Here is a 17,179-nt window from a genome sequence, read left to right as displayed (position 1 = left end):
TCTAACAAATGCTATTAATGTTAACATAAAATCTTACTAAAATTGTTGGACAGGTATGCAATATTGGGAGTTTCCGATACAATTCTTTTTCATTTTAATCAAAATGATTCTATTTGAAGTACTGAATTATTAATACTTGAATCAACTTCAAGTTCTGAATTATTTAAACCAATCTAAGAGCTTGACAATTACTTCCCTTTAAGCTTGCTTACCACTAATAAGCTAAACTTAATTTACCAAATTAAGTATTCAACGTGCAGCCTCCCATACACGTTCAACATATTATGAAGACATTGTAGTGTATGACAATTTTAAATTACCTAGCAAAAAAGGGAAAGGGGGGTGGAAGAAGAAAAATCATAAAAAATAGGATGAGCAATGCAAACTCTACCGAAGTAGTCAGAGAAAATGTTATATATAAGTTAAGGGGAGAGGGATAGGCACCCGGCCAGCGTGCAGTAAGCTAGTGGGGCAGCACCAATGGGGGCAATGGACTGGACATCATACAAGAGGTCAGGAGAGTCATCCAAGGAGAGGAAGAGAGATAGACACAACGGCCGCTAGCTTGCGGTATATCGGCGGTGTGCCGAACCTTTTCCCTTAAGTTAAAATTAAACAGCTATTAAGTCAGCAATATAAAATATTGACTTTGGCCTGTATCAATAACTACGATTTTTTAAGTATAGACAATTACTCAATATCATGCTCATCCACAACAAAATAATTTCTTTGTGGGTCAGTAGAAAAAATCTTTTTTTTTGTGTTTTTAAGAGAGAGACTATTTCACTAATCGAGTCAGTATCTAAACATGTACATTATAACATGCAGAAATTACCCCAAAGTCATTGACTTCCCATTCATCAATGTTTGAAGACAATGTAGAGATTCAACCAGAAAAAAAAAAAAGACAATGTAGAAATTACGGAGAAATTACCAATAAATACAGAAACATTGAGTCACTGCGTCGGTTCAGAGTTCACAGGTTTAAACGAATGGGCTTAAATACTTAATGGGACAAGAAAATCAGCCTACGATGTTGACCCCATGGCCAGCCCGTCAGCGGTACCTCTGCAGCACAACAAAGAGGGCCACAGAGGATCCGCTCCGTTGGCCCGCCATCCAGGGTGGGTGCTACTAACGTGCGCTAGGGTGATCGATGGGGGAATATAGCACAATTTAGCATCTCTCGATGGAATTTCACTAATATACGCATCCTGTGAGTAAAAATAGCTAAAAACAAGGAGGGAGACCAACCTGGTAAGTGAAGTTGAGAAAAGTCGGACCGGGACCAACCCGGCCGACTTTGGATCGCTGTAAATCCTTCCTCCACTCATAGGGAAACCTTGGTCCTTCAAGCGACCTCAGAATCATCTCGGCGTTCTCTGCAGAGATGGGCATCGAAGGAATCCTGGGAAACCTCTCCGTCACCTCTCTCTCCTCCAAGCCAAGCTTCTCGCCACCGTTAACACTCGCCCAACCAGGTGTCAGAGGATCTCCTAACCCAGTCATCACAGTCCCTCTTTCCACCCCACCAAACAAGTCCCCTTCGGTGTACAATAGCACCGCCACCGCACCTTTCTCCGCTGCTTTCTCCACCACTATTCCCCTGGACATCTCCCCACGCCTCGCAATCACAACGCACTCGCTAACGTTCACTCCCAGCGCCGCCACAGCAACATAATCCTCATCCCTCCCGTAGTTCACGAAGACAGCCTTCGCAAAGGCCGATCCGGATGGTGAGTAGGCATGGTATGGCATCACAACGCGACCCGCCTGACCAGGCTCGGTCAACTGGAGATCCTTCGACGAGCCGTTCCTGTAATGCACTGAGAGTGAGCAGTGCACAGGGTATGACAGTAGTGCTTCGAACTCTGATGTGTGGGTCTGAAGACCACAGTCCTTGAAATGGGTTTCCACGTACTGCTTCGTTTGAAGGGATGCTTGAGTACCAGCGAGGTGTGGGTGAAGAGTGAGGGCGCGGAGGTAGGAGGAGAGGGTGTAATTGGAGGAGGAATCGAGGAAAATTTGTTGAAATCGACTGTCATTTAGGACACCTCGAATGGGTTTCTTTGAGTGTGAATGGTTTAATGCGTAGAGCCCTATAATGCATAGAAAGACGGCAAGAACCATGCTCCATGAACGAGTAGACAGCTTACTTAAGAAAATGGCGGTGGGTTTATAACTGTTCAGAGACATTTGATTGAGAGCCGTTTCTTCTCCTCCTTCGAAGTATATTATCTAGAGAGAGAGAGAGAGAGAGAGAAAATAAGAAACAGACAAGGAAGTGGGGTTTTCGGTCAGACTGAAAGAGTGAGCGGTATTGAGCGGAATTTCCCTTCCCGGTGAGTACTGAGTGGTGGACTGCAGCTGAGCTTCGGGAGAGTCGAGTTTTCTGAGCTTGGGAGACTGAGAGATTGAGAGTAGTCTTGTGCTTGCGCCTATGGGCAAAAATGACAGTTACAGGTTTTAAGGCTTTTTTTTTTTTGTTTTTTTATTTTTTGGGTAGGTAGAAACTAGGAAGAGGACTATTTATTCGTGAGCGCCCAACGCCAAACAAGAAAAATGAAATACATAAAAAAGATAGAGAGCATAATAAACACAAGGCATGGATATAATGAATCCACGACCAAGGAATGGAAATTGATCTTATCGCAAATGCTATTGACTGGGTCGTCCAGACTAGGGGTTGGATCACAGCCACTACTAAAGTTGAGCGCATGCACATACATGCCATTAGAAGGGGCCCCATATGTGCCAAACAATCCAACGCCACATTGCCCACGCGTGCCGACATGCAGCCATAGCCTACTCGGCGAGTGGTGCATCATCTGACGACCGGAGAGGGTTGGTGAAGATTGGATGGCGACTAGAGTATCACAGCCGATGATAAACTCGGTGCCACAAGCACCCGGATCGGCTTCACTTTCAAACACGTAAAAACAAGAAAATAGAAAAGTCTCCCACATAGATTCTGGACATTACAACATAACTTTGGAGTACAACAATAGGAATTTTTGGCTGACAATGGCAAAAGACTCTAATCAAACACAGAGTAGGCCCATCACTCATCAACACCAGCAGGGTGGAGCCCTTAGGGGTCATGGCCACACTCTCAGCCGTGCAGGACTCGTCCTGCCCCAAAGCCAACACCAACAGCGACACCTTCTCCTCCAGGTTGTGCAGGTCGAAGAACCTACTAGAGCCAACGTTGGAGACGCCGCCCCATACGAAATCGTAGGCTTCCTTATCGTGGGTTGTCCACAGTCTAGGTAGAGTCAAAGCTGGAGGCGCTGATGCACCGAAACTTTCAGACGAATGAAGGGAGTGCCTCGTAAATCTCGCTTCTCTTGTTGCTGAAGAGCAAGCCTTTGAGTCTGCATCGTCCATCATCTGCACCAAAAGGGTATACACTAAGGCTCCAATCACGTCCAACTCGCTCAGCTTCAAACCGTTTGTATCGTTGAGCACGTTGAGATTTGGAGCGAGACACCGGAGCATACAGGAGAAGAGGAGGGCCAAGTGATGGAAATAGATCAAGAAGGAGATGACCAAAGAGGATGATGATCTTCGTCCGTCGCCGTCATCGTCGTCATCAGTAGTGGCGGCATCTTCTTTGTTGGAGGTTCCAATAGTCATGGCGGAAGAGCTGTGGAGAAACAGGGAGAGAGGGAAACACACACTAAGGCGGACAAAATACCACACACTAAGGCGAACAAGGAACACGCACGGCGACGGACTAAAACTCACAGCGGCGAAAAGAAGGGAAACCCAAAGCGATGGTACATTACAAGCCTTTAAGGCTATGTTTGGATGGCCTAGAAAAAAAATAATAATAATGAGACAAAAATCAGGATGATTCAATAATTGATTTTTGTGTCTATTTCTTTTCTCAAATTCGAAAACAAAAAATTGAATTTTTTTTCTTTTCCTTTCTATCCATTTCTTGTCAACCAAACCTAGCCTCATATTCAAAGATATTTCGATTCTTATTTTATTTTATTTTATTTTCTTGGCATCCGAACATATCCTAATTTTCGGAATGAGTTGGATGGGTCCACTACTCCACTATGTGTTGGCATCTCCACTTCTAGGGTTCTTAGTTCTTACCATGGTTCATAATACCAGGATCGATCTCGAGATTGTTCAGGGTAGATACTGATTCGTATCGATCAAAATTGTTGTATCGGTAAAACATTATTAAAAATAGGATTTTGCTACATTGATTCCTGTATCAACTAATAGTGGTAAAAAAAAAGTAAAAAATTATGAAAAGTAAATTGAAAAATCATGGCCGATTTGATTTCGAGATTATAAACCGTTTTAGAATCGTAATGACTGATACCTACTGATCCAAGGAACAATCCACTAATATCGAGCAGGATTGGTCATTATTCGGGATCGATCTAGGTGGATACTGATCCAATGCGAGTTATGAACCATGATTCTTACCCCAAAAAAAATAAAGTCCTCCACTTCTAGGGTTTAATGATTTACAATCGGATTTGATGTATTGGTCGAATTGGCCAAATCGCAATCGACTATGACCAATCTTGATTTCTATCATTCCAACTTTGGATAAGTGGATCGAGTAATGTGAGTTGATCTAACTCAGATCGATCAATCCAACCAATTCATTTGATCTATTGTTATAAAAATCTAGCAACATGACAGACATGTGGCCAACATGCAACAACATGACAACATGATGGGCATGTGTCATCATCTTGTGAATTAGAAAGGGAAAAAAAAAAAGGAATCGGAGGGAGACGAATGCAGCCTGCAAGTTGTTACAGGATATACTCTCAGTTGAATGTAAACAAAAGTGGATACACAAACTTCACAATCTTGCAGACTACAACAAACAAGGTACACAATCAAACCTCACATGTTGAATGTAAACAAAAGAATGACAATTAGTTTCCACATAATCACTCAGGACATGCTCGAAATCGCTACAAATTTTGACATTGGCTAACAAGGTTGATGAGCTTTGGATAGTAGTATAGCCCAACTTCAATGGTGTGCATCCTATACAAACAAGATAGATAGTTGAAAGATAAGTAGAGACCACCTTCTACGAGCAAAAGAGCATAATCGATTTGATCCTGGTTGATTCCAATCTAACCCGATCAGATCATAATTAGTCCAGATCGGTCACAATCAAATCATTTTGGAATCAGTCATTGGATCGGCCTTTAAAAGGAAGGGAAAAGCAAAACAAAATCAAACCAAAACTAGAATATCACGACATCTAGAAAACTCCATCTCTTTGATTCTCGCTCCCTCCTCTCTCTCTCTCTCTCTCTACACTCCCCCTCTTTTTCTCTCTCCCATTTTTGCAACTCCTTTGGCCCTGCCCGCTGCAAATCCCCGACCCCTTTGCAAACCCCAACTTCGAGAGGCTCTTACACTCGGACATCACATGAAGGAGTCCCATTTCACTATCCCCAACAAAGGCCATTGACTCTACTCAAGCTCGTGGGTACCTTTGCAGGCTGCATGGAGCTTAAAAGTTTTTTTGGATTCTAGGTAAAGTGGTTCTTGCTTATTTTCCATCTATCTACCATGTTTGTTTTGAACTCACATCATTGAAGTTGAGTAATGCTCTTATCCAAGGTGTAGATCTCATCAAGCTTGTTAGGTAGTGTCAGAATCTACAACGATTGTTGGTATGTCCTAAGTTATCCTAGGTAAGCTAATTGGCAATCTTTTTGTTTACATTCAACATGTGAGGTTTGTGTACCTTGTTCATTGCAGCTTACAATATTGAGAGGCTTGTAAGGTTTGTGTACTTTCTTTGTTTACATTCAATTGAGAGTATTTCCTACAAGGATATGCAGGTTGCATCCCTCCCCTGCCTCCTTTGGTTAGCTCTAGTTGCTCTTTCTTTCTTTTTCTTTTTTTTATTAATTCACAAGATGGTGACATGTGTCCATCATGTTGATGCATGTTGGCCACAAGTTCATCATGTTGCTGGATTTTCATAGCTGTGGTTCGGCTGGATCGGCCAACATTACACGATCCACCTATCCCCGAGCTAGAACAATAGGAATTAGGATCAGTTACATCCGATTTGATTGATTCGATCTCAACTCTTTAAACCCTGCATGCAAAGGCACCAATGAGCTTTGAATAGAGTTTAGTAGCCTTTGTAGGGATAGTGACTTGGGACTCAATCCTATGATGTCTAGTTGTAAGAGCCTCTGGATGCTAGGATAAGGGAGGACAAGGATGGAGAGAGAGAGAGAGAGAGAACGGGGTAGGGCCATGAAGGGTTTTGCATGGGGAGGAGAAAAGAGGTGGGGGAGCCAAAGAGGGAGAGAGATAGAGGGGGTATCCGTCGCAAAGAGACACAGAAAGGGAGGGAGATTTTGTAGTCGCCGAAGTTAAGTTTCAGCAACAGCCACCAAAGAGAGTGGAGAAGGGGAGACAGTCTTCTAGACGTCATGATATTTTAGTTTTGTTTTGGTTTTTTCTTAATGGCCGATTCGCTTGTTGATTCCAAACCGATATAACTGTGGTCGATTTGGGACATATTCAAGTGATTTTGAGCAACCAGAACTAATCCAGATCCCGATTTCACTCTTTAAAACATTGATCCAATAACACTGGTGGCATCAATTTACTTTTATATTTAACTTCACCGCATTCCCTAATCGAGCAAAAAGAAAAAGGATGGATCAAAGTCCCATGGCTACCATCCCATATAGCACTGGACTAGAATATCTTAGCTCTTTATTTTTTCTTTCGATAAAAGTTATATTATATTGACTCCTCTTTCTTAAGTCCTTACCCCTATCTCAGTTAAAGCAAAAGAATCGATCCCATGACCTTCTAGGATCTCTGTTATTTGAAGCTAGCCAAGGTTCAAAGGAACATGGAGTTGACAATGGAATCCAACGCCAACTGGTTCTATTTCCAAGCTAGTTGGAAATCATATGAAACATTCAATATTTTATATTGTTTTCCTTATGGAATGATCTCTTATTAAACTTAGTAGTTAAGTCAAGATAATAATACAAAATTATTCTAATTCAACCATCAATGTATAGGGATACACAGAACCCTCAGTGAAGAAGGCTAGAGAATATTATTAAGATAAAGGAGGAATATTTCCCACTTCACTAGTGGGAAAAATCTCCCAAGCCATATCAATCACAGTGTAAGATACAATTTCATCAACATGGAACCAAGGAGGAAAGAGAGTATCACTGCAAAGCCTATATGGTCAAAATGTGAAGGGGACACGGAAAAAGCATCCTACATCATTACTTCATGCATGGATCATTTCCCATATAAAAGACAAGGGAAAATGATGTACACATTAGCATGATGTAATAGAATCTTACATGTTAGCATTTTACTGATTGTTGGATCCTTCTCTTCGCATCTTAGCCATTCAACTTGTATGTTGTTATAATCCCTTAAGTGAGGGAGACTCTTGCATTTCACCATTTCCTTCTGTTTACTTCGTGTCTTCACGATGTTGCCTTGCCTACTCTCTTTCCCTCTTGGACAGAATCAGACTCACTGGATGGGTTTCCTTAATGAACGCTAACCATTTAAACCCTTTTATCCAACGGTAACCATTTTAATCATTATGCCTTCCTTTCTTCATATTTCCCAAACCCTGACCCCACCAACCAAAGCAGGCTTCTTTCCACCATCTTCACTCCTAAACGAATGAAACAATAATTCAAATCCATGTATCAAAGGTGAGAATTGTGAAACTTAGAATAAAGACTAGAAGCAAGAAACGTTCACACCTTCGAATGGAGTAGTTAATTTTTTTGTTCTTTTTGGTAAATAACGAAATTAAGTTGAGATTCTGAAAATCATCCAAAGCTTTAAAAACTCACATTCAATAGTCAATAAAAACCAATAACTCTATAGACAAGTTAAGAGGAATGAAGGTGAGGTAGGGCGCAGAGTGGTAGAAGGGGAGAAGTGCAGCGACAGAGTGATGAGTTCTAATATGAAATACTTACATTCTGTTAGACCATTGAAGAAAGTGTTGTCATTGTTGGCAACGATTTGGCACCCAGTGATATTTTGGTAGTATATGGTGATTCTACAGTGATTTGGTAGCTATGGGGAAGTCAAACGGTTAAACAAGTAGTACATAGTGATTCTACAATGATTTGGTAGCTCTGGGAAAGTCAAAGAGTCAAACGGCAATGGCAAGGGCCTTGTGGTAATTTTATAGGGTTACAAAGGTACCTGGAATGGTGGATGATATTTGGCAGTGTATTACAACATTACATAGGCTTTGGCAGTGGTTGGAAGCAGCAGGGGAAGGTCCTGTTCAATAAAAGTGTCTATTTCATAGGTTCATACAGTGGCAACATGTTCTGATCCAATATAAGAAGACTTAATAGAATATTTTGAAGAAGTGTTCTGCATAAAATTTGTAGTTTGTCCAGTCATGATTCCAACGCAACTGGTTTCATGTCTTTTTTTATCTCAGACAGAGGAGTATGGCGATTTCTTTGTGACTACGCAAAAATAAAGCAAATTGGGAGAGTGTGGATGAGTTTAAGGTAGCTACTGGAAGTTTTTCAGGCAAACAAATGTGTATTCCAGTAGCTCACAACATTCTGAGCATTTTCTATTTTTGGGAAAATTCAAAATTCGAGGTAAACATCGTGAAACATGAAAGATTTTGTTTCTGTCGTGAATTACCCTTAAAATTACAATTTTGCCCCTGATCGTAGGGTTTCACTGAAATTGGGATATCTCACTCGTTGTAACTTCATTTGTGATCCACGAAGTGTTGTGCGCTCATAGAAACGAGTGGACGTCCCTGCACAGATGAAAATGAAGAAAAATACATAGAGAACATAGATTCGACAGAGAATGCTTCAATGATGATTTTCTCGATTTGTGTACTAGAGTAGCATACAACGTACTGATTTGACTCCAGAGACCCTGTTGAGTGTGGGAACACCCAATGAGAGGTATTATAGATCTGAGAAACCCTACTTGAAGGTTTGATTCCTACACACTGGGGGAGAGTCGCCAATGGGATTACTCAGGTTGAGGTAATTCGCATTTCCAAGTCCCTAATTCTTGCTCTAGGTTTTCGTTTCTTGTTGAGAAACCTAGAGTTGAATGTTTTGGGTGGGATTTGAAGTTTATATTTGATTATTGTGAACCTAGCAAGTGCATGTTTGTCTAGGGTTGGGGTTGTTGCATAAACCAAAGTAGGGATTGTAGTTCCTGAGTCGTTGTAGCGATTAAAAAACTGAGTAGTGCATAGGGCAATTACAGAACCCTATTCGGGTATTCCTCCGTGGACGTAGGCATCTTTGTTGAACCACGTATATCTAGTGTCTATGCATATTCTTTATATTATTGGATATTTTGGAGTATGTGTGACTTGCATGGTGGGTGTGGTGTGCACTGTCTGGTTGACCTGGCCATATTGTGGTTGCGAGGTAGACGTACATGCACTTGTGCGTGGGACTAGTAATTACGGGATTGCCCTGGCCAATCAGATTTGTTTGAAATCTTATTCATCGAAGTCAACATAGGGTTGGAATTTAGGGATTGTTTTTGAAATTTTTTTTGAACAACACTGATTCAACCCCCCTCTTAGCGTCACCTGGGAAACATCATCGAATTCCAGGCTTTGATGATGGTGTAATGGACAAGGGAACTTGGAATTATAGTTCTGCTATGAACCACAATGGCAATGTCATTTAATCAACTAATGTCCGTGAGCATTGAATGAGGAAGACATAATCACGTTTTTTACTGAAAGGTCACACCTTGAGTCTCATAATTTTTTGCTTGTCTAGTGTTTAGGGTTGTTGCACAAACCAAAATAGGGATTGTAGTTCCTGAGTCGTTGTAGCGATTGAAAAATTGAGTAGTATATAGGGAAAATATGAAACCCTATTTGGGTATTCCTCCATACACATAGGCATCTTCGCCAAACCACATATATTTGGTGTCTATGCATGTTCTTTATATTACTGGATATTTTGGAGTGCATGTGACTTACAGAGTGGGTGTGCACTGTTTGGTAAACCTGACCATACTATGGTCGCTAGGTAATCGAGCATACGCTTGTGCGTGAGATTGGTAATTGGCCCGACCAATTAGGCTTCCTTGAAGTCTTCTGCATCGATGCCAATGGAATTTAGAGATTGTTTTTAAAAAATTTTTTAACAACACTAATTCACCCCCTCTCAGCATCACCTAGGAAACATAATTGAATTTCGGGCTTTGATGAAGTAACGGGCAAGGTAGCTTGGAATTATAATTCTGCTACGAATTTCGATGGCAATGTCGTTTAATCGATGTCCGTGAGCATTAAACGATGAGGAAAACATAATCACGTTTTTTATTGCAAGGCCATTCCTTGAATCCCTTTTTTTCCCTCCTTTCTCATACAACCCTATGTTCCTCTCAATGGATTGATCGAAAAACCGTTTGTTGCTTCCCTCAATCTGCAAATAGATTTCAAGGCTATTATATGCCGATCAATTAGATATCGAGGCCAAATTGATGTTCATTCCTACGAGGACAGCAGGGGGTGGGGTAGGGTGGGGTGAGGTCGGCAGGCATGGAAGGACAATGAGAGGGGGTGGGGTGAGTCAAGTCAGGAGCAGGGGAGAAAGAGAGGGGGGGGGGAGATGCAGGGGTAGCGGTTGGTTGGTTGCAGTGGTGGGTGGGGGAGATGCAATGTGCAATGAAGGTGGAGGAAGAGAGATACAATTGTACATGGACAATTAAAATTTTTTCTATTTTATTTAACGGTCAATAGAATGCTAATGTGTAAAATTCCATTATATACCACCAATATATAGATCCCTCTCCCATAATTAAGAGAAATACTAGATTTTCCCTTGCTATTTTTAAAATTTTTTTTTTTAGGTAGGACTCATAGTTAGTTGCACTCATAGTTTTGATAGGTAGATTTTCCCTAAAATGCATATTTTTAAATTTTTCCTTGTAAAATTGATTTTTGCAATTAAATTTATGTTTTATTATCAAAAAAATATGACTTTCCAATTTGAAATCATTTCTCATTCTTTGATCTTTAATATTAATTAAGTTTAACCATGTCTATCAAAACAAATGCCATCAACTACAATCTACCATAGCAAATAATAGCATGTATTAGTAAAAAAAAAGAGAATAGACAATCAATTAATATGGTGATTAATACACAAATATGTATTAATACAACAATTAATACGGCATTTAGGTTTAGGTTTTAGTTTTTTATTTAGTTTAAAAAAATTAAAATACATAAATATGTATTAATACAACAATTATTACGACATTTAATATGGTGATTAATACGATTGCTTTTAAAAGTTGAGGAATTAAGCTACCCCTTAGAATACGGTAAGACTCAAAAATTTAAATTATATAATCGGGTACGACAATTAATACGTGAACTTACTAACTATGGGTAGGACTCTTAACTTTATATTGGTCACTTTCATGTCTATTAACACTACCCCTCATGAGCCCACATAAAAGATATGTCTGTCTAAGAATTTTCAAAGTGACATTACTCAATACAAAAGCGAGGATCTGTGTGCTTATTTATAATGGATAAACTATAGGGACTGGACCAGAATATTCTTTTTGGATAATAAAACATAAATTTGTCCAAACAAAATATTTTAAAGGGGAATGTGAACAAAATTTGGTTTTTAATATGATATGAAAAGACTTGTGCGGTGAGACATAGCCATGATCTACATCTCCATCTTTGATAGTTGATACATTAAGAAGCTGGTTTGGCTTATATCGTAAGTTCAAAATCTAAAAATGGAAATCGTGAAAATAGAGAAAAGAAGAAACTTTTAACTCTTAGAACAATTGTCGACAAAAAAATTGTGCTATACAAGCATCAATTTTTTTCTTTTTGAGAAGTGTGTGGTTTAAGAATTTAAAAGTTCAAAAGGTAATTTTCTTCGGTTTCAAAAAGCGTGCAGTGCAATAGTGCTAGGTGGAATGTCGACACTTGGCTGGTCGAACATCCAACGTTGGATGTCAGTAATCTCAGACCGTTGGATGTCCGAATTGTCAAGTGTTGACATCTCCACTTAGCATTATCACACTGCACGCTTTTAAGAATTGAAAAAGATTACTTTGGCCTAAGCACCAAGGCAATGACACCTTTTCAACTCAATTGAATCATATAATTGAAGTTATACGGGTCTTAAAGTTCACAATCGATCAATACATATTACGTAGTGGTGTCTTGTCCCTATTTTAGATCATGATTTAAATTCACGTTAATAAGATCTGTATCAATCACCTTGGAAACTAATACGGATCAGATGTGAATCCACGTATTAGACAGTTTTGTTCTGATTTTTTGAAAAATATCATTTTTTTAATCCCTTTACCCTTGGTTCATACTGTTAGAGACCGTATCATGTCCTTGTATAAGTACCGTCCAATGCCCTCCAGGGCCAATTACATGGAATCCACTCCTCCTGTGGGTTCCACAGTGGATTCCATGTGACTCGCCCTGGAGGGCCTTGAACAGTACCTGTACAAGAACATGATCCGTGTTCATACCATTACATCAATACAAGATCGACTGGGAATCGATGTCAAGTTTCAATTGATACCAATATAAACTGACGAATACAGCCAATCCCAAAACCAACACCTAAAACCATGATTTAGATTCATCCATATGGCATGTCATGTGTGGCAAAAATTGCAACTACATTTCTCATTTATTTATTTTGGGAACCTGAAGGTATCCGGCCTTTAGCCGACTAATTCCCCCAAGGCTTGTGCATGACCCCGCAACACACATGAACCGGGAGATATTGGGGCCCTCATGTTCACCAGGGAGTTTCTTCTCAAGCGGGTGGCCCCAAGGGGGGAGGCGGAGTCAAACTCAGGACCTTCAGCTTCCTTAGGCCTTGTCCCTTACCAATTGCGCTACCCCTTGGGGTTTCTCATTTATTATTATATCTTTTCTTTTCAATTAATAATGAGATGGAAGAGATTTTGTTAGTAATAATTGTGATATTATTACTTAACGAAACTTGTTATTTGATCAGAAGGGTGTCGATTTAGAACCAAAACTGAAAATTGAAGACAAAATTGGCCGTTTAAAATCAAACCCAATCGAACCGAACTAAATCGATTCGGTTTTGGTTTCCAAAGTTGGAATCTTTTCTAGGTTCGATTCGGTTTCGGTTTCATGCCTAAAATTATTAAATCAAACCGAATTACCTATTTTCAAATAGATAAGGAACCGTGTAAAAATAATCAATTTTGGATGATAAATTCTTTTCCATTTTAGTGTTTGGAAAAGTTTGGTGGACTATGATCATAACAAATAAGGTTTTTTACTGTTGAACATGTAAAAAAGTTGGCCCAAACATTTAAAATAGGACATAAATTAAATATGAAACCAAATTAAAACCCACTAAGAAATTGAATTCAAACCCAAATAAGAATTGAAACCAAAACCAAGCCAAATCGATTTGGTTTTGATTTTGAAAATGTATTCCTATTATTGGTTCGATTCGATTTTGATTGCTACATTTGTTTCTTAAACCGAATCAAAACTAAACCGATTAACACCCTTACTTGATCATATCCTCAATTGAAACTTTGTATATATCAAAGGTTAATGATTATTGCCTTTTTACTTGGGAGAATGGTTTGAGTAGTAGTCTCAGCCGATCCGGGTCGGTATTAGCATCCACAGATCGTGATACTTGATCGTTTCTTTTTCCCTATTAAAAATTTCATTCAATATATTATTAGTAAATTTAAGAAATAATATTTACCATAAAATTATTTTGGTTTCCTCAAAATATTGTCGAGAAGGCTTCTTCTTCCGACCCCACATAGAACATTTTGTTTCTTTAAGAAGAAGAAGGAAGAAGAAAGGAGGCAGGCATATAGTCATACTTTCTACAAAATATCCTCAAAATCAATAAAAGGAAGTGAATATCTATCTCTACCCATGAGGTCTCTTTTAATCTTGAATTTAGTAGATATTAATGAACATCATTTTCAAATCTTTTGGTTTAGTATTTAATGATTTAGTTTATTGCATGGCGCATGCATTAGAAAACGACATGGTGGCGTGAGTGGGAAAGCATTGCCCTCAAATGGAGGGAATCGCTTGGAAGAGAACAAGAGATGACACCATTCAATCTTGTACTTTGCTTTTCGGATATTAATCAATAAATTGGCAAATTGGCACCAACATTCATTTTTCTTTTGGGGCCACCTTTGAGACATCCTTTTCTAGTTCGGCCTTTTTGAAGGAAATATTTAATCATTGCTACCTCGGCGCGTGTGGAGTGCAGTTCTAGCCCCCAGACAGATGATTGTGCGCAATGACTACGGTATCTTTGGAAATTTTTGCCTTTTCATGGGGTGTGAGAATCATTTCATGCGACCCTATGTCTTAGCATAGGAGTTGCATATCATACCGCTCAGGTAGCATTCTTTCTCTCTTAGTCATTAAATCACTCTCTCTCTCTCTCCCTGCGTTCTCTGTGGGGAGCGCAGGGGACGCCCAAACATAGTTGGGAGCAAAATGACCACCCCACCCCAGATGAAAGGTAGAAATCCCACCCACCAAGATGCCAAAGCACAACACTCTCATTGGATTCCGTGCGCGCATAGCCCTTGTGCTCCGCCACAACGAAAGCTCCCCTATATATATTATTAGTTTTTATATCGAATGATTTCCTTATTTAGTGGAAGTTTTTGAGTGTGTTATGATCGATCAACCGATCAGTGGAGTTTACTCCCCTTATATATGTGGACATGTGGTGTTATTATGATGGGAGAGGGATCTTTGTCTAGCGTGGCCCTTGCGCCAGCTTGGGGGCCAATCACAGCGTGTGGGAGCCAATCACAGCATGTGGGAACATCTATAGAGGTGTGTTTTTGACATTTATGGAGGCGGGGATGATCATTTTGGGCTTGCATGATTACACTTCTGTTTTTGGGCCATGTTTTTATTCCAGAAGTAACTTTTTCTATTTCTATTACTGGGCCAAATTTATTGACAAAGAAACGTGTTTGGTAATGCATAGTAAATTCTATTTCTGGACTAGAAAAAGACACAGAAATGCATTTGTTATGCATAAGAACTTTTGTTTTTAGAACTTCGATAAATTTTCAAAAATGTCATTGCATACCTGAAAATTAGATGGAGGTAGTGGTGGTGGTGGCAACGGTGGAGATGATGGTGATGGTGGTGGTGATGGTGGTGGAGGTGGTAGTGGAGGAGATGGTAGAGGTAATGATGATGGTGGTGGTGGTGGCGGTGGCGGCGGTGGTGGAGGTGATAGCGGTGGTGGTGGTGGCAGTGGGGTAGCAATGGTGGAGGAGGTTGTGGCGGTAGAGGTGTGGTGGTGGTAAAGGTGGTGGTGGTGATGGAGATGGTGGTGGTGGTGATGGAGAACGAGGTGGCAATGGTGGAAATGGTGAAGGAGTGGTGAAGGAGTGGTGGCAGTGGAGGAGGTGGTGGAGGCAGTGGTGGAGGAGGTGGCGGCGGCAAAGGTTTGTCTTAGAGATCAGAGTCGTGGAGATCGGTCGAACATCCCCACCCCATTATTTCCTTAATAGAGAAGTTACAAATTAGAGCTCCTTGTCTTCTATTTCTCAGCTATTTTTTGGTCACGTTCATTCCTAGGAACAAAAAAATGAACCGATGTTAACAGACAGATTTCTACCATTTTTTTGTTCCCAGAAAAATAAAGAATATCAGAAGTGTTATCATGCAGGCCCTTGCATCCTTTTGCATCTCGGCGCAGGAGGCACACTCCCAGCTTGGGTTTTTTTTTTCCCTATTATGATTTATGTTATGAATTTTGTTTCTTTCAAAAGCCATCAAATAATGTTTTTTTTTTTGTTTTTTGTTTTTTTAATTAATTACTACAAAATTATGTCTTTGCATGTGGAATATGTATTATGTAATCCATCATTGCGGTATAGCTGTAAGGAAAAGTTAGCTAGAGATCAATTTGTTCTTTGGGTGATGGTGGGTCATGACTCATGACACCATAGTTGTGTACGAACCTTTTATGAAAAATAAAAAAGTCACTGTACGAACTTTGAGAGGGAGAGAGAGAGAGAGAGAGAGAGAGAGGGAACTCTCACTTCCCAAACACGGCTAATAGTTTTGTTTGTATTGTACAAACATGGTTTTAGTGCATGTTATCTACGGGTGTAAAAAACCCGGTCAGCCTGAGCCCATTCTAACCCGCCCTGAGGCTGGGATGGGTTGGGCTGGGCCAGGCCTAGGATCAACAGAGGGTTGGGCTGCGTTGAGGCTTTTCCTGGCTCTGGCAGGGCTGGGCCGGGCTTGAGTTGAGGCCTTGGACTGAGCATGTATATATACAAATGGCCAAATCTCTTAGCCCTCTCACTCCTAAATTCTATTGGGTCACACTCACAGTCTGGCAACTCAAAGTATACTTTCATATCGAACTGGGCAGCGAGGTTTTCTATTTCTAGATCCTCATTCTCATCTTCCCCATCATTGATGAAGATGGTACTGATTAGGGGAAGGATAAGGATAGAAGGATCAACTGATGCTTTGTCCTCCTCCATCACATTAATTGTTAGAGGTGGGGCAAAAGGATTAGTCATGACGTTCACTAGATAACTACGATGTACTTCAAAATTTTTTTGATCTAACAGGTCTTGGATGGCTTTAGTGCAAAACATAAATTCGTGGCATGCCCCTTTTGCGTATGATACACGCATAATAGATCAGGATTGTACCATTTTAGCGGAGGATCATAGATAGGTCAGGGATCAACTTTGTTGTCAACCCTTCCTTGAAGAATTTAGACAATACAATACTTAAGGGCATATCTGAGTCCGCAAACGGTTTTCTTTGCCGTGAGGCAGGTGCATCAAGTGTGAATGGTGCTGATGAAGATGGGGGAGACAATGGTTGAGAGGCTACTACATTCACCTCTGTAGTTCGGGTTGGGAATGCCTTTCAAGTTCCACTAGTGCTAGGCATTGATTTCCCAACCGTGGGTAATTGATCGACAAGAATTGACTCCTCTATCTGCTGTCCAGCCTCGAGGAGTACCTCGAATGTCATGAGAGATTGGGCAAACAGATATTGGGCATACTGGTGTTGGAGGCTTTTAATCAACATTCTCTCTTTCTCAAAGGGGATTCCTTGGTTCGGACCGAAGAAACA

The 17,179-nt window shown here is 40.3% G+C and overlaps 1 protein-coding gene across 2 annotated transcripts in view; it reads right to left on the bottom strand.

The window, feature by feature from the left end:
• Positions 1 to 2,402, bottom strand: part of LOC122651850 (probable glutamate carboxypeptidase AMP1) — a 51,451-nt gene extending 49,049 nt beyond the window's left edge. For both annotated transcript variants that reach the window (XM_043845406.1, XM_043845407.1), the window contains exon 1: positions 1,255 to 2,402. In XM_043845406.1, the coding sequence (XP_043701341.1) occupies positions 1,255 to 2,196 (942 nt within the window). In that variant the 5' untranslated portion in view covers positions 2,197 to 2,402. The remainder of the gene's footprint in view (positions 1 to 1,254) is intronic.
• Positions 2,403 to 17,179: the final 14,777 nt, after the last annotated feature.

Source organism: Telopea speciosissima, chromosome 2 (assembly GCF_018873765.1).
Source record: "Telopea speciosissima isolate NSW1024214 ecotype Mountain lineage chromosome 2, Tspe_v1, whole genome shotgun sequence".
In the NCBI taxonomy this organism is placed as follows: Eukaryota; Viridiplantae; Streptophyta; class Magnoliopsida; order Proteales; family Proteaceae; genus Telopea; species Telopea speciosissima.
Note: the sequence above shows the minus strand (reverse complement) of the source record. Positions and strands in the feature narration are given on the sequence as shown.